Genomic DNA, 17,607 nt, shown 5'->3' on the forward strand with positions numbered 1-17,607 from the left:
GTACGTGAACCGTGAACTTCCAGATATTCAAGCTGGATTTAGAAAAGGCACAGGAAGCAGAGATCAAATTGCCAACATCCGCTGGATCATCGAAACAGCAAGAGAGTTCCAGAAAAACATCTATTTCTGCTTTATTGACTACGCCAAAGCATTTTACCATGTGGACCACAACAAACTGTGGAAAATTCTTCAAGAGATGGGAATACCAGACTATCTTACATGCCTCCTGAGAAATCTGCACACGGGTCAAGAAGAAACAGAACTGGACATGGAACAACAGACTGGTTCCGTATCGGGAACGTCAAGGCTGTATATCGTCACCCTGCTTATTTAACGTATATGCAGAGTACATCATGCAAAACGCTGGGCTGGAGGAAGCCCAAGCTGGAATCAAGACTGCCAGGAGAAATATCAATAACCTCAGATATGCAGATGACACTACCCTTATGGCAGAAAGTGAAGAGGAACTAAAGAGCCTCTTGATGAAAGTGAAAGAGGAGAGCGTAAAAGCTGGCTTAAAACTCAAATTCAGAAAACTAAGATCATGGCATCTGGTCCCATCACTTCATGGCAAATAGATGGGGAAACAGTGAAAACATTGAGAGACTTTATTTTTCTGGGCTCCAAAATCACTGCAGATGGTGACTGCAGCCATGAAATTAAAAGATGCTTGCTCCTTGGAAGAAAAGCTATGACCAACCTAGACAGCATATTAAAAAGCAGAGACATTACTTTGGCAGCAAAGGTCCGCCTAGTCAAAGCTATGGTTTTCCCAGTGGTCATGTATGGATGTGAAAGTTGGACCATAAAGCAAGCTGAGCACCAAAGAACTGATGCTTTTGAACTGTGGTGTTGGAGAAGACTCTTGAGAGTCCCCTGGACTGCAAGGAGATCAAACCAGTCAATCCTAAAGGAAATCCGTCCTGAATATTCATTGGAAGGACTGATACTGAAGCTGAAACTCCAATAATTTGACCACCTGATGTAAAGATCTGACTCATTGGAAAAGACCCTGATGCTGAAGGCAAGAAGAGAAGGGTATGACAGAAGATGAGATGGTTGGCTGGCATCACCAACTCAATGGACAGGAGTTTGAGCAAGCTCCAGCAGTTGGTAATGGACAGGGAAGCCTGGCATGCTGCAGTCCATGGCGTTACAAAGAGTTGGACATGACTGAGCAGCTGAACTGAGCAAGCAAGCCAGTTCCTCTTAGGTCAGGTTCTCTGGGGGTGATGAGCCCTCAGCTCTAGTCCAGAACTTCCATCACTCTGTCCACTCCAAATCCTTCCCTCTGTCCCCTCCCCAAGAAGTCAGTCTCACTCAAACTGACCATGTTTCTGAACACCCAAAAATGCTTTCTCCTAAAGCAGGGTGGGCTCTGGAGCACTGGCCCCTGGAGCTCTGGGCAGTAAAACCACACGGATAGGGCACTGCTGCAGGAGGAACCAGCATTTTCAACAGAAGCAGGCAGATGGAGCGGGGCCTGGGCCACTCACTGCACTGGCCTTCCTCCCTGGCGGACATGTGTCCTCTGGCTGTGGTGACCCTGTAGGACACTTCCTTCAGGGTCAGTGTGTTCCTGGGAGCTCCCCACTTGCCAGGTGCTATGCCACATGGTTCGTGGTTGTCAGTGCTCACATCTCAAGAGGAAGATGGCATTGTGAGGTGCACTGCACTGAACATGAGGAAGCCAGCCACAGCATGGTCACTGCCCAAGCCCAGACGTACCATTATGCGCTAAAGGATGTACCAAAGCCTAGTCCAGCCTCGCCACACCCCGGGCCCCCCCAGGAATGCATACTTCCACAGCACTGACATCTCGTGGAACGCCCGAGGTGGGATTGTCCACGTGCAGAAACGCTGGGAGAACAAGCCGTAGGTTGTGGGTCCAAAGCACCCTTCACACGCCGCAAGCCTCACAAGTCCCGGGGCCACTGGCCTCCTGTTCTGGGGACAGGAAAGGATTTGTGAGCACATCCGTAAGCCCAGGATAGAGTCCTGACATCCCACGGGTCTCCATCTCCCCCTGAAAGAATCTTCCTCTCATCTTGGTAAAATACACATAAAATTTACAATCTTAACTACTTAAGTGTGTATTTCAGTGGCACTGGGTACATTCACATTATTGTACAACAATCCCCACCATCCATCTCCGGAGTTTCCAGCATCTCCAGACTGAGACTCTGTCCCCATGAAACACTCACTCCCTATCCGTGCCCAGCCCCTGGCCGCTGCCGTCCTACTTTCCGTCTCTATGGGTCTGGCTCCTCCAGGGGCCTCTGGTAAAGAGATTACACAGGGTCTGTTCTCTTATGCCCGGCTCTGTCACTGAGCGTCAAGCTCAAGGTTTATCTGTGTCATAGCAGATATCAGAATCTCCCTCCTTTTTAAGGCTGAAAGATATTCCATTGTTGCTGTTTAGTCACTCAGTCCTGTCCAACTCTTGCGACCCCTCAGACTGTAGCCCCCAATCTTCTCTGTCCACGGAAATGTTCCAGGCAAGAATAGTAGCATGTGTTGCTATTTCCTTCTCCAGGGGATCTACCCAACCCAGGGATCGAACCCACATCTCCTAATTGGTAGGTGGATTCTTTACCATTGGGCCACCTGGGAATCCCAGTCTTCTCAAGTGGCGCAGTGGTAAAGAATCCACCTGCCAATGCAGGAGACACAAGACATGCCGGTCCAATCTCTGGATCGGGAAGATCCCCTGGAGAAGGGCATGGCAACCCACTCCAGTATTCTTGCCTGGAGAATCCCATGAACAGAGGAGCCTGGAGGGCTCTGGTCCATGGGATCACAGTCAGACACGGCTGAGCACAAGTGTGTGCGTGCAGACACACACACAGATATTCTATTGTGTGGATGGACCACATTCGATTAATCCACCCATCCACCGATGGACACTGGGTTGCTTGGACATTTTGGTTCTTGTGAATATGCTGCCATGAACACAGGTGTAGAGATAGCGGAGACTCCACATCCAGTTCTTTTGGGTCTATGCCCGGAAGTGGGATTGCTGGATGACATGATCCTTGTTTATTTGAAGAACTCCAGTACTGTTTTCCACAGCAGCTGCACTATTGCATGTCCCCACAAGCAATGCAAAAGGGGTCCAATTTCTGCATCTTTGCAAATACTATTTTTTTTTTATAATGATCATCCTAATCGGTGTGAAAAGGTTCAAGAATTTCTTTTTTACCAAAAAAAGAGTTGCCGGGCATCAAAGTGAAGAGTACCCTTTGTCTAGCAGCCATAACTGCCTTACTGCTAGAAAGTGGTAACACCAACTTTAAAAACTGGGAAATAGTTTGGCTGTGAGATTCTTCCAAAGCCTTGATTTATAGGTGGATCCAGAGAACATTAAAGCTGAAGAGGGAAGTATGAATGGTTCTCTTCTAGAAGAGAACAGGCTGAAAACAGACCTGGCAGTTAAGACCTCCAGCTGATTGGCAGCACTGCCACCTGGGCTCAAGGGGCCTGAGAACCAGTAGGCCACCCCCAGCCTGGACCACCAAGCACCTTCTGCTCCTAGCAGCTAAGAACCTGGGTCTGAGGCTCAGCAAAGCATGGGAGCTGGCACCTCGCCCTGTCCTCTAAGACCTGAGACTCATCGAACCTGGAGGGAGCGGCTTAGAAGGAGGGAGCCCACAAAGAACCGGAGGAAGAAGTCAAGGTTTTTTCCCCAAACATTTTATTTAAATATTAAATTAAAAAACATACATCCACTAATCATTTGGCATATGTTTCTCACGTGAACATAAGAAATAAAATAATTGTTATGGTTAAAAAAACAAAAAACAAAAAACCCAAACTATGTACAGCTTCATCACATAGCACGGTGCCCAGGATAGGCCCCTGCGTTCAGTTTGCAGGACAGCGCCACCGAGAATCCTGCCGCACGAGCGTCGCACACGCCGGACACAAGACGAGACACGCCTGACAGCGACGAGAGAAAACCGCAGTGAGAGTAAAGTGCTTGTCACAGTTCTGAGGCCTTTGATCGATGGCATTCGAACAGATGCGTTGAGGGGTTGGGGTGGGGTGGCCTCATGGGGGCTGATGGTGCCTCTGGAGGGGGCTGAGCTGGAGCCCCAGGGCCTCCGGTAGTCTCCTGGTGAGAGTCACAAGAGGCTTGGGTGACTTGGCAGCTGCCGGGCACACGGAGTCCTTTGTCCTGATCCTGAAGCAGCCCCGGAGCAGCAGCAGCAGCAGCAGCATCAGCAGCAGGGCTGGGAGCCGGGAACACGCAGGCTGGGCCGCCTCCTGGGCCTCAGCAATCTTTGGCTTCTACAGGGGCCCCCTTCCCGGGCCAGCATCGCCCGGGCCTAACACTGCAGGTGGCGAGAGCCGACGTGAGCTGAAGGCACCTGGGTTGAGGGGTCGTGGGGGAGGGTGGTGGGGACGGACGGCCCTGACTGGCTGCAGGGGTGGGAGCTGTGGCTCTCCTGCTCAGTCCAGTGGCTACCACCTGAGTTTCCCTGCCGGGTGAGCGCGCACCTGTCTGCTGCCTGCTGGCCCCGCCTCCACCTGGACCTGGCACCAGGTACGTCATCACGTTACCAGAGAGGGACGTTCAAACCAGGAACACAAAAATGTAGTAAAAAGTATAAAAAATAAGTAGTGTATGTTTGTTTCCTATGTATATACATGTACAGTATTTGCTTTAAAAAAGGAACAAAGCTTGAACAACAATGACCTGACCTCTCATTTCACTTTCCTAAAACAAAAGCCCACCGAGCGCAGGGCCCGGACAGGGTGGGCTGTCCCCCCACCACAAGCAGCCCCACGCCGGCCACCCCCATCACAGACTCGCCATATTGCACGTTCCCCACCCCCAGTCAGTTGTTCTTTTTGGACCCTGATAATGAAATGCATAAAAACTTAATTAGCAGCGGAAATAAGAGGTGCAGGAGGAAGAAACCTCCCTGGCTGACTCCCCTGAGGGCGCCCAAGTGACCAAGGGGAGCCTCCAGCTCACTCCACCTCACTCAGGTTCCTCTCTGCAGCCCCTCTGAAGAATCCTGGAAAACTAACTCCCGAGCTGTTTATACAACATGCTCTTGAAAGATAAGAAAAGCTACCCTCTGGGTTCTGATTTCAGGGGAGAGAATTCCAAGAACTCGTAGATGTCTTCTCTTGGACTGGAGGTTAGAGCTTTTCAAAAACTGATACGTAAAGTGGAAAGTTCACAGTTTTCAAGTGAAGTGTAAGTGTTTCAGGAAGTGGAGAATTGTGAAAAAAAAAAAAACAACAACACTAATCCACACGCACACACGCGCATACACACACAATGGAGACACACAGCTCACACCATGGTTTCCTGGGGCCAACTGGCCACCCCCCTGTGACCCTGCCCATACCACTGCCGGCTCCACCCACTGCCCTCCTCCCCATCCCATCCACCGGTCCCAACAACAGGCCCCTGGATTATTATTTTTCTTCAAAAAGTTTCCAGTCTCTACTCGGAGTTACAGTTGCTCAGTGCAAGGAAAAAAAAATAATAAACTAAAAAATCCAAAACACCAAACATATTGCTTGTTTCTCTTCTGGAAAGTTATTGGCTTTGCATCGGGAACCATCTTCACATACTCTGAAATTATTGCTTCAAGAAGTCAGCTGCCCCAGCTGGGGCCCTCACTGCACCAGGACGAAGGTGCCCAGTGGGCCTGAGGTCAGGTCTTCCATCTCACAGTCCCCGTGGGGCAGCCCTGTGGGCTCCAGGCTCACGGGCAGCATGGCAAAGCGTGGCTGGGGGGCCGCTGCGGCAGGGCTGGGAGCCGTGGAGCCACTGATGCGCAGGTGGGCATCCAGGAGCTGGGCAGCCGAGGCCACGGGGGAGACACCAGCCTGGAGCAGATGGGGCGGCAGCAGAGGGCTGGGCCCCAGCCCCAGATCCTTCTGCAGTCCTGACACATGGAGGGTGCCATCGCAGGGGGCGAGGACCAAGGGGGCTGGCTGGCAGCTGGCTGGGGCCGTTGTGTGGTGCTGTAACTGAAGCAACCTGGCCAGACCAAGGGACAGGGGGAGCAGGTCAGTGCCGGCCGGCTGGCGGCCCGCGGCTCCCCCCGCCGCCCAGCCAGACTGCCACACGATCGGGTTTCCACCTGCCAGAGCTAGAGGGCCTACCCCGCGGAACCGCGGGCTGGGGCTGCTCAGAACACGCCATTCTGTGTGACTAATCCCTGAGCAATTCCTGACATTTCCTTCCCCCTCCTGCTTTCAGAGCAGCTCAGAGATGCCAACCAGACATGACATTCTCACTCGCTGCCCCCTCCCTGCCCCACCAGCCGAGGCACCCCGCCCCTGCCCCCAGCCACAGGGAAGGCGCTCAGGGCTAACGTTACTCAGGAGTCCCCAAGGTCTGTGAGCCCTGCCCAGGTCTCAGCCGGTGCCCACGGGCCTACCTCTGCTGCTGCAGCACGTCCTCCAGCATGCCCCTGCCCTCCCAGCTGCCGGCTCCACTGCCGTGCAGGCCTGGGCTCTGTGCGGGCAGCTGGAAGGCATGCGGGCCGCCCCGGGAGGCCCGGCTGGAGGATGAGGGCTGGCACACCTGGCGCGCCAGCCCCTTGATCTTGTTCAGCCCCAGGAACCCCTTGGTCCTCGCGTTCTTCCTCAGCTGCTGCCGGAAGGCTTTTAGCCCTGGGGGAGGCAAAACCAACACGTGTCCAGACCTGTCCCCTAGCCGAGCACCAATGGCCTGCAGCTCGCTGGGGCTTCTAGGCAGTGGGAGGAGTAAAGGGGGGCCGCGTGGTCTGACATGGTGGGATGAGGAAGTCAGCCCTTTCCTACAGGGTCCAGTGGCCCTCTGATCACCCCATCACTTCACGACAGCCCCCCTCCTACAGTTGGGACATCATCCCCTTTCAAGGTTTGGTTTGGGACAGCAATTCCAGCCCTGAAGAAGCACACATCTGGGCAGACAGTGGATCCTTTGGGTAAGGCAGGAGTGAGCAGAACAGGGGGCCCCAGCATCCCACAAGCCTTGAGGGGGCGTTGGAAGAGCCTGATGTGGACTGCCTTCATGGCGAGGGCCTCCCTAATCATCCCTCCTCCAGGTCGGGACCTGCTGCCTGGTGTCTAAGCATCTCTTGGGCTTTTAGGATCACCTTCTAGAGACCACATGAGTTTGTCCTAGAAGCCAGGGCATCTAGAACCCAGGCAGCAGCTTTGGCCTGCCTGGAGGGGCACTGCTGCTCTGCCAGAACTGCCTGGAGAGAGGATAGCCACCTGCATGAGGGACAAAGTGATGCCCTGCCCCAGGGGGTGGTGGGTACATTCAGGTCTCCCAGGGTAGGTGAAGTGGGCATGAAAGGGAAAGTCACCTTGAGTGAGCGAGGTGTCTGACGCCCTCCGGCCCTCCTGGAAGCTGACGGGCAGCAGGGCAGCTCCTCGCAGGGCCCCCTGCGCCTGCAGCATGGGCGTGGCAGACTGGGTGCCCAGCAGTGGTGAGGCCAATCTGAATGGGGAGCAGGCGCCCACCAGCCCCTGAGCAGCCAGGTGTCCACTGAGCCCAGCTAGGCCATCACCCGCAGAGGTCAGGCAGCTGTCTGAGCTGGTGCCTTCACAAGGACTGGCCGCAGAGGGCGAGACGACAATACCTGCAGGGAAGCGGGTGCAGCTGAGGCCCTGGTGACCTGAGGCCAGACCCACCCCCAGTGCTCAATGCGTCACCATGAGTCTAAGCACTCGGGGCTCTGCACTCTGCAGCATCTCCTGCCAACCCGGCCCTCTGATGGGGCAGACAGCTGTATCCCCCACCACCCTTACCCGCAACTCTGAGGATAGGACGTCTGCGACAGGCAGAGGCGACCAGAGACCAGGGAGCCCTGCCAGCCAGCACCTCGGGCTCCACAGCTGACAGTGGAGCTTGGACCCGGGACACAGAGAGGCCTGGGCCAAGGAGCTGTCCTGCCAACCTCTGAGGACGGCTAAATTCCCCTCCAGCCCTGATGCTCGAGAGCTCCCTGTGAGGTCTAAGTATGGTCCATAAGGCCTCGGGTGCTCCAGGAATGGCAAATCCAGAGCACTGTCATCAGAAGAGGCTGCCCCGCCCCCAAGCCCACCTGTCAGGTGTGCACGTGGCCGCCAGGGACACTTACATGGAGGGGCGCCCGGGGAGAAGCAGGTGGAGACCTCGGCCAGCGTGTGCCTCCGGCCTGTGCTGCCGGGCGGGGGCTCCTGCACCTCCTGCTCCTCGTCCAGGCCTGGGCCTGGCCTGGCCTCCTCGCTGATGGCCGTGTCCAGAAGGCTGCTGGGGGAGATGGAGCGATGCCGGCACACCCCACTGCAGCTGGTGTCCACGGGGAGCAGCAGGGGCTGCGAGGGACACACACAGACCGTAAGGTCAGGCGCAGGAGCACCCCCACCGCTGGGGACCAGGCACATCCACCCCGGACGCCACCCACGAGGCGCTCACACACCTGCAGGGAGCTGTGGAGGTCATAGTCCATTTCGACCTGTAGGACAGACTGCCCCAAGGTCTGGGGCTGCGTGCACAGCAGGGCGGAACGGAGAGCGTCTCCAGGGAGGCCTTCTTGAGGCACCTGTGGGCCGGCAGATGAAGACAGAGGCCGTGAGGCACAGAGGCGGGGAACGACCGCCGGCAACATGGCATCACCTGACAGACCAGGCTGGCTTCTGAGTTAACGGGCATCAGCTGTGACCAGACAGGCTCAGGACATGCGCACCCCTTCTCCAATGCCTCGCTGAGCAGGGAGACCAGAAGGAGCAGCCGGGAGATGGCACCAGGGGCAGTGAAGGAACAGGGGGCTGATGGGCAGGATCAGAACCCCAGTAGAGAGGCTGGCACTCCCTCTCCATCATGCCCCTGCCAGCGGCTCACATGAGACCCCTATCCAGTGCCTAACGGGTGAGGGGACATGACCTCGGGGCTCAGCCTGCAACCCCTCCTAGGGGTGTCTGAGAGGGGGACTCCTAACCTGGGGACACAGTCCAAGGCAGAGACACGGGTGGGGGGTGAGGAATCAAAGGCACTCACTGCCCCCTCACCTCAAAACCACTGAGGTCTGTGCTCCGGGGCCTCTGCTGCCGGGCAGGGCCAGGGCGGGCTGGCTGGGCAAGCCGGTACTCCTTCAGCCGCTCCACGAGGAGGTAATAAATGGCTGCAAAGTGGTTGTAGCTTCTCTTCTGCAGTGACTAGGGGCAGAGAAGTGGGCGTCAGAGAGGGGCTGGCAGAAGGGACGGTCCCTGACGAGACCACTCCAGGGTTATTCTGGGGCGGACGAGAGTATCCTTTCTAGCGGACAAGCAGCCCTTAAATGAGCCATGCTGCTCCCATTCTAACCTGGCTGGCAAGAGCCAGCTTCTCCATTCAGCCACCCAGGGAAGGTGCCCTCCTTACCCACCACAGCAGGCAGGCAGGTGGCTCACCTCCACGGTCTTCTTTCGGTCGACGCCCAGTGTCTGCATAATGCCCAGGGCCTGTTCATCATAGTCGCCCACGCTGGAGGTGTAGCCAAGCAGGGAGAAAGCTGCGCAGGCCGGCAGCAGCAGCGCCGGCTCAGCCTGCATCCACCTGTGCTGCCGGATCTGGGCGATGGTGATGCGCTTGGCGGGCTCCACCACCAGCATGCGGCGGATTAGCGTCTCGCAGTCTGGAGGTGGAAGCGGAGCACTGAGTCTGCGCACGGGCCGCCCGCCCATGCGTTCCCACCTCCCGCCTGGGCTCCCGCAGGGCATATGGCTCCCTGGCAAATGGCAAGCAGACCAGTGACCATCCCAGAGAACACAGAGGCCAAGAGAAACACGAGCAAGGAGAGTCACCGGCTGAGGGATCGGGCCCTGGAGGGCGTGGCCCTCAAGTCCACTAGACTGAGAACCACCCAGAACCCCCATTCTGTATGTTGCTAAGCAGCGATCAGGGTGGAAGAGAAAAGCCCAGTGTGGGGTGGGTGAGACTTGCGGCACTGGGCCCCAGCCAGCTTCCCAACAGCCTGCAAAGGGACAGGCCAGCCCCATTAGCAGGGCCCATAAGCAGCCTCGTAGGTGCCTGGTAAACACCCCGTGGCGACACGCGACTGGCTGCCGGGCCCAACGCAGACTCAGAAGATGGCCAAGCAGGCCTTGCGGGAAATGAATCCCTCCTCCTCCCCTCAGACTCTCATCCCAGGCTACCCGACGCGTGGTCAGCAGGCTGCCAGCCCCGTGTGCCCGGAGGAGGCCAGGTCCTCACCTACCTCGGGACATGAAGAAGGGGATGCGGAAGCGGCCTTCTAACACCCGCTGCCGCAGCGCCGGCAGGTTGGGCCCATCGAAGGGCAGCGACCCGCACACGAGGACATAGAGCACGACACCCAGGCTCTGCAGGAGGAGGACCAGGTCAGCACCTGTGCCCAGGCACCCGTGCCCCCTCCGAGCCCCCCACCCTGCGCACCTGCGTCCCCTCCAGACCCCCTCCACCCCCCACACACCCATGCCCGCTCCAAGCCCCCCACTACATGCACCCGAATCCCCTCCAGGCCCCCCCGCCCCACGCATGCCCCATGTGCCACCCAGGCTCCTACCCAGATGTCCAGCTGGGGGCCTTCGTACTCCTTCCCCTCGAAGACCTCCGGGGCTGCGTATGGGGGGCTTCCACACCACGTGGACAGAGGTTCTCCTGAGTTGTAGAAATTCCCAAACCCAAAATCTGAGAGGCAAAGAAACAGGCGATGAAGTTGTGGCGGAAACAGCAAGGTCAATGTTTCAAAGGCTCGTGCAAGAAAGCACGGACCCTTGGCAGGCAGGTACACCCCTCACGCAGAGCACACTCGCAGCCCCTCACCCGCAGGCACCCCTCCCACTGGGCATGTTCCTGGCCCTCACCTGCCAGCTTGATGTCCATGTTGTCATCCAGCAGCAGGTTCTCGGTCTTTAGGTCCCGGTGGACGATGTTGTGGCTGTGGCAGTACTCCACGGCTGACAGAATCTGCCAGAACTTCTTCCGGGCTTCACTCTCGCTCAGGTGCCCGTTGGAGGTCAAGTAATCTGAGGAGGGACAAAACGAAGCTCTAGCCCCAAACCCAAAAGTCCAGTCGTCGCTCGGGGCACAGAGAAAGAACGCTGGGGAGACCCCCACCACTGGAGGGGTGAGTGGGAACAAGTTACTACCATTTCTTTCCAATAGATATCAAAAATCAGCATGGCTTACCAAACATTTCTCCATTTTTTGCAAATTCAGTGACAATATACAGCATATCCTTTGTTTCCATAACCTAAAAAAACAAAGACCTAACATTTAATCACGGAGAAGTCAGTGGCACCCCACTCCAGTACTCTTGCTTGGAGAGTCCCGTGGACGGAGGAGCCTGGTGGGCTGCAGTCCATGGGGTCGCTAAGAGTCGGACACGACTGAGTGACTTGACTTTCACTTTTCACTTTCATGCATTGGAGAAGGAAATGGCAACCTACTCCAGTATTCTTGCCTGGAGAATCCCAGGGACAGGGGAGCCTGGTGGGCTGCCATCTATGGGGTCGCACAGAGTCGGACACGACTGAAGCGACTTAGCAACAGCAGCAGCAGCAACATTTAATCATGTGAAAAAGGAACATACCAATGGTATAAAGAATCCACTTGAAAGCCTGTAAATTTTTAACTTTTCCAGAATAAGTATATTTGTTATTTCAAAAAATAGGGAAAGAAAAGAAAAACTTCCGCAATAAAGAGACAAAGGGATTTCCTACTTAGGGGAAGTTTTTTAAAGTCAGATGTGAGCTCCTCACTAACCTGTCCACCTCAATATGCATCTGCTTCCAAAAACATCTGCTCGGACTGCAACTTGCCTCTACCATATTTTTAACTCACTTTCCTCACCCAAAGTGAAGGCTCTGCAGGCCCCAGAAGTAAAATAGATGATGAGGGTTCTGTGAGGCCTTTCTATTAGAAGCTGAGCAGACAACAGATTATCCATGCCTAGGGCCGGCACAAGTTGAATAATAGATAAGAAGTTCCCCTCCCTACTTGCGTTACTGACCTGATACATTAGGCTGAGAGAGGCTGGCTTTGCCAGGTAAGCTATGAAAGACTCTTTTCTGTACAGCAAACCGCTCAGCGTGTGTGTCAATAGCAACAGCTAATGTCAAACACACCTTAAAGGTTTGTTTACTGATCCAAGAATTTTATTTCATGTTGAAAAAAAGATTTTTTTAAGAGTTTAAAACATAACTAAAAAACAAGGTCAAATTCAAATCTTTGGTACTGAAAGGAATAAAACAGACTCATGTATATGTATTTTAAAATATTTCATTTTTTAAACTCTTTACTGAATATGTTACAATATTGCTTCTGTTTCATGTTTCTGTTTTTTGGCCTCAAAGTATGTGGATCTTAGCTGCCTTTATGGGGATCAAACCCACAACCCCTGCATTGGAAGGCCAAGTGTTAACCACTGGACCACCACGGACTATTTCAGAGGAAGTTATCCTTATTTAAAACAGAGCTCTTGGAGGTTCAAAATGTAATTATTCCTTTAAAAAGGTACTTTGAGCCATAAACTTAAAGAGAAAAGCAAATACAACGCAGTTTAGCTACAATTGTAACTGCCCTGGACCTGTGTGGTGGAGGGACTTGTAAGTTTATCCCTTTCCTCAGTTTAAAAAAAGAGAGGCAGAAAGATTTAAGAGTCAACATGTTTGAAGTTCAAAAAAAAAAAAAAAAAAAAAAACCTCGAGGAAAGAGTTGAAGTGTCTCACCAAGGTTCTGGGGCCTGGGCCAGCTGGATGCAAATTAGACACTAGTGTCAAAACGCGAGCTGTACAATCATTGCTGCCTGCTGAGCCCATCTCCCAACAGCAGCTCCTGGAGCGGTGAGCAAATTCATCCCCAGAAAAGACCTCAACGTGGATCCCAGGGGCTGGGCGTCTGGCTACCCGGGCTCCTCCTGCCCGGGGTCAGTGGAGGACAGGAAGACGGGGACGGCCCTGGCTCATCCCCTCCCGGCAAAGTCAAAGGCAGGCAGGCTTTAGCCCACTCCTGCGGAAACGGGGCGGGCACATTGCTCAGGCACTGACATCAGTGGCCGTGGAGGAAGCATCTTATCTTGGCCTCACGACGCAAAAACGACAACAGAAACAAAACATGAACCGGGGCGCACATGACGTGGGCTGTGCACTTAACGCCACCGAGTAAACTGTCACTAGGGGAACACGAGCCCTGTGACTCCCTCATCCTTCACTGTAACCGAGGGCAGCAGCCTTCCCCAGGGTCACTTCAATCACAGTCCTCTCTCCACCCCGCCTTGCAAACGGCACACACCGCCCCCCCCCCCACACACACACACACACTCTCTATTCATCACGGATCCACAGGGTTTCATGAGACTCCTCAAAAGGAACTTACCCACCACAACTGGGTGAATGCAAAGAACACATCCTTCTGAAGTGGATCTAAGTTCATTCTACGGAAGTGGCTGGCTAAGAAAGAGATTGCTCTGCTGTCCTACTTAAATCAGCACCTCATTTCCAAAGGTACAATTTATTAGTCTTAACAGGAGAACAAAAATAAAGTCACAAAGCAAACCAACAGGCGGCCAGGGTGAGGCGCGTCCTTGATGTGGATTAGATGTCAGGTCCCCTGCTCTCACCTGGGCACAGGTGTGTTATGTCTCCATGTCTGATGGGAGGGTTGAAGCAGAAGAGACAAATGCTCACTGCTGCCTTGGCAAAGGTAAGTTTACAAAAACTGGTAAGAGCAGCTAGTCTTAACGTTTAATAAAAATCTGCCGAGGTGGAAGTGTCTAGACTCAAATTTGTCCTTTCACACTAAATGGCTGACTCTCAGCAATACAGAAATCCGTGTGTTTTGTTTGTTTGTTTTCATAATAAATTTAACAATTGACCTCCGCATCCAAAACTGGAGCAAGTAACAATATCAAATAAAACTTTAATGAAGCAAATCTGGATTATGATCCAAAAGCAAGAAAAAATAAGTGCACAGCTCACAAAAATCAATCTCTTTACCTTCTACAATCAACTCCCTGACTCCCACCCAGTGACACAACCTTCAGAAACTGTAGACTTAAGTTGTTGAAAATTAAAAAATGATACACTTGCCAGAAGTAACAGTGGGACACACACTTGAATCCTTACCTGATAGAGCTTTATAATGTGAGGATGATTCAGAAGCTTCATGATCTGAACCTCTCGATAGATTTTCTCCAAATTGCTTGAATCTAATCGTGCTTTGTCGATTATTTTTATTGCAACCTACAAATCATTAATAAAGGATATTTGCTGAAATAAAACTCTCTGCCTTAAGCTAATTTACACACTTCGTTTTTTGCAGGTTAATTTCTAAAACACTTCATGTCCCCAAAGGTCACAAAAACTTAGGGAGGAAAATAACAAAAGTAGCCCAAAAAGTCAAAGTTTAATAAATGTCTTAAGTCTCTGCAGACTCGTTTTACAGGCTCCAGCTGTACTCCTGGGTATTTGGTCATTATCCTCTTTGCTACTCCCCAGTATTTGTACAAATTACGCATAATCATAACATATCGCATTTTCTTCTTTACCAAACTGATAAAAACTATCAACGTTTCGACCTTGGGACGATGGACCCCACAAGCAGGGATTTCACCAGCTTCCCGGGCTCCAGGGAAAGGGGGTATCCAGCCGCGGAGGGTCCACCCCGGGGTTCCGCGCGCCCCCCCCCCCCCACGCACCTGCGTTTTGGTGACTCGATGCCGGGCCAGCTTCACCACCGCGAAATTGCCCTTGCCGAGGGTCCGCTCGATGTCGTAGAAGCCCACCCGGAGAGGCTTCTGCTGGCCCTGGCCCGAGCCCGCGGGGGCCGCGCTCAACTCGGCCATGATCACCATGGTTCCGGGCCGCACCTGCGGGCGGGGGGCGCGCTCAGCTCGGCGGCTGCAGACCCGACCCCCGGACGCGCGGACCTGCGGCCACCGCCCCCGCCGGCGACTTGCTCCACCGCGAGCCCCGATCCGGGAGCCGTGCGCCCTGCTCCTATGCCCGCCGCCCGCAGTCGGATCCGCTTGGGCTCCGGGTCCCAAGCCCCGCGGGGCGCGTGGACCGCCGCCCGCGCCCGACTCCGTCCTGAACCCTGGACCCTCGCTCCCATGGCCCCCGCTGTCTGCCGCACAACAAAGGGGAAGCCGGCGGCGGCGCCCCGGCCCGAAAACCCCGCGCGCGCACCTGCGGGGCCGCCGAGCCCGCAGCCCCGAGCCCGGCGGCGGCCACCGGCCCACCGGGCCGCGCCTCACCTCCGCCGCCCTCGGAGCGCCGAGGCTGGGACGCCGCTCGCCCCGGGGCCCCCGCCGCCCGCTCGGCCGTTCGCTCTGCCCGGCCGCCAGCTGCTCCGCCGCCTGCCGCCCGGGCCGCGCCGCATGTCAGCTCTGAGCCTGGAGCCGCGCTCTCCAGCCGCACGCGCCGTCCGCCCCGCCCCCGGGCCCGCCCCTGCCTCCCGGGCCCGCCCCGTCACGCCCCCACGCCGCCGACCCCGCCCACGGCGGCCCCGCCCACGCCGCCGCCGCCGGATTGATACATCCCTATTGACGTCCTTTTGACGCCAGAGCGACGCGCGGCCGAGAGCCAGGCGGAGGGAGAGCGGGAGATCGGGCGGTTGCCAAGAGACTGGCGGCTCTGACGCGCGCGCTGATGAGGCCGTCGCCATGGCGACCGTGGGTCGGTGACGTCAGGGGCCCCGGCAGCCTGAGGCCCGCCCGCGAGCGCGGGCGCTCCCGCCGGCGCGCGACCCCTACCGGATGCCTAGGGCGCTGCGGGAGGCTTAACCGTTTCGTCCCCGAGGAGAGACTGCCCTTCCTCATACGGGCACACAGCCGCCTTCGCGCTGGTCCCCCTCTTCTCGCCTCCTCCCAGCAGGCTTGGTTCTAGCGCTGTTCTGAAACTCCTTAAATTTAGCACGGTTGCGGCTGCGTCCTCTGCAGACCCCTACTCCCGGGTCCCCATTATCGGGGTGTGGGTTTCATGTGTCCCCCAGTTTCTTTCGGAAGTGATCGGCCTTGGAGCCACCCTACCAGGTGGGGCCCGGGAAACCTCACAGACGCGCAGAATGTGGCCATACCAGGTGCAGGTTAACAGCAGGCCAGGTCTCACCCCCCAAATTGGTCACCCGGCTCCAGGGAGGAGCCGCCACCCACCAGGGACCCTTCTGAGCGTGGCAGGTACGGACATGGAAGACATGGGCGTCCCACTTCGACTGCTCTTGCTCTGTACTGAAATGTCAACACTGGAAACCGGCCAGCATCTCTGTAACCTACACCAGGGGCCTGAGGGCTGCCAGAGTGCGGTGAGCCCCCAGGGGAGTGGTTCAGCCCACCGGGCCCATTCGCCTCCATCTGAGGTCAGAAGCCAGCTGATGACTGGAGGCAGCCCTTTGCTAGGCTGAAGAAACCTAGCAGGCTGGAGAGAAGAGGAACACCCAGTGAGTTGATTTCTGGGCTGACCTGGGGTCTAGGTGGGAATGGACCCCACTCCTGAAGGACCAGGGTATTGAGAAATCCAGTTAGCAGCACCTTAAATAAGGCCAGTTTCCCTGGTGGCTCAGATGGTAAAGAATCCACCTGCAATGCAGGAGACCTGGGTTTGATCCCTGGGTAGGGAAGACCCCCTGGAGAAGGGAATGGCAACCACTCTAGTATTCTTGCCTGGAGAATTCCATGGACAGAGGGGCCTGGCGGGCTGCAGTGCATGGAGTCCTGAAGAGTCAGACGTGATGGAGTGAGTAACACTTCACTTTCTTTTGACTCAGACCAGGTGCTTTGTATGCAGATGACAAAAGGGCCCTGTACCTTGGGGGCAGGGGTGTGGGTGGGAGGAACAGCCCCTCCAACGGGGCCTACAGGAGGGTCAACAGTGAGCAAGGACTTCATCCCTGGCGAGGCTGGACACCGCAGGTCCCTTGGCCTTGGTTACTTTTGTCTGCTGCCAGGTCCACCATGCTGTCTCCTTGAGTTTCAGTGGGGGAGCGGGCAGGGACCTGTGCCCTCAGGACAGAGGTCAAGGCAGGAGGGACAGAGCATGAAAATGGCAGCAGGTGACAATTTCCGTTGGCGTCACTGCTCAATGCACGTGCCTTTACACCTCTGCGGAGGAGACACTAAGGGAAGACACAGCATAGGGCAAACACTATTTATTAAATATTAGGAAGGCAGAAGACTCTGCCTGCAATGCAGGAGACCTGGGTTCAATCCCTGGGTCAGGAAGATCCCCTGGAGAAGGGCGTGGCCACCCACTCCAGTATTCTTGCCTGGGAGATCCTATGGACAGAGGAGCCTGGCAGGCTACAGTCCACGGAGTCACAAAGAGTCGGACACGACTGAGCGACTCAGCATAGCACCCAACCTGCAATCATTTTCCTTGTGTTCAAGTATGACTTCAGAGGAGAGGGTGGGGAGCAAGAGGTAAGCGAAATGGATACAGAGCTTGGACGCCCTTTGAGGAGGTTTCGGTGCCGGCCAGCTACCCGGTGAGGGTGTCTCATGGAATCGGATGTGCTTCTCTGGTGCCCAATCACAGGCTGGGGCTAACATGTGCCATCACCCCTCTGCCTGGGCACAGTTTGTGGCTTTAGTTTGTCTTGAAAGGCCTTTCAAGGCCATTAATAGTCTCAGCGTTTTCCTTAGTCTTTCA

The 17,607-nt window shown here is 55.4% G+C and overlaps 1 protein-coding gene across 2 annotated transcripts; it reads right to left on the bottom strand.

Moving 5' to 3' along the window:
- Positions 1-3,671: 3,671 nt before the first annotated feature.
- SIK1 (salt inducible kinase 1) lies at positions 3,672-15,352 on the bottom strand. Of its 2 annotated transcripts, XM_027960903.2 has the most exons (14): positions 15,219-15,352; positions 14,661-14,831; positions 14,089-14,205; positions 11,153-11,216; positions 10,828-10,989; positions 10,527-10,651; positions 10,200-10,323; positions 9,394-9,617; positions 9,013-9,159; positions 8,424-8,546; positions 8,103-8,319; positions 7,326-7,601; positions 6,408-6,642; positions 3,672-6,004 (listed from the first exon to the last, which is right to left on the bottom strand). In XM_027960903.2, exons 2-14 carry the CDS (start codon positions 14,814-14,816, stop codon positions 5,638-5,640), a joined length of 2,337 nt encoding a protein of 778 aa, XP_027816704.1. In that variant the 5' UTR covers positions 14,817-14,831; positions 15,219-15,352; the 3' UTR covers positions 3,672-5,637. The 2 variants fall into 2 exon arrangements, with proteins under 2 accessions (XP_027816704.1, XP_042093532.1); XM_042237598.1 differs by lacking the exon at positions 9,013-9,159.
- Between the last annotated feature and the right edge of the window lie 2,255 nt (positions 15,353-17,607).

The sequence above is a fragment of the Ovis aries genome, chromosome 1 (assembly GCF_016772045.2).
Source record: "Ovis aries strain OAR_USU_Benz2616 breed Rambouillet chromosome 1, ARS-UI_Ramb_v3.0, whole genome shotgun sequence".
NCBI classification, from domain to species: Eukaryota; Metazoa; Chordata; class Mammalia; order Artiodactyla; family Bovidae; genus Ovis; species Ovis aries.

Coding starts and splice junctions, on each gene's coding strand:
- SIK1 (XM_027960903.2), bottom strand. CDS start 14,816: ATGGTGATCATGGCCGAGTTGAGCGCGGCCCCCGCGGGCTCGGGCCAG. Junction 7,602..8,102: donor CTCCCCGGGCGCCCCTCCAT/GTAAGTGTCCCT, acceptor GCTTCCCTGCAG/GTATTGTCGTCTCGCCCTCT. Junction 6,005..6,407: donor GACGTGCTGCAGCAGCAGAG/GTAGGCCCGTGG, acceptor TGGTCTGGCCAG/GTTGCTTCAGTTACAGCACC.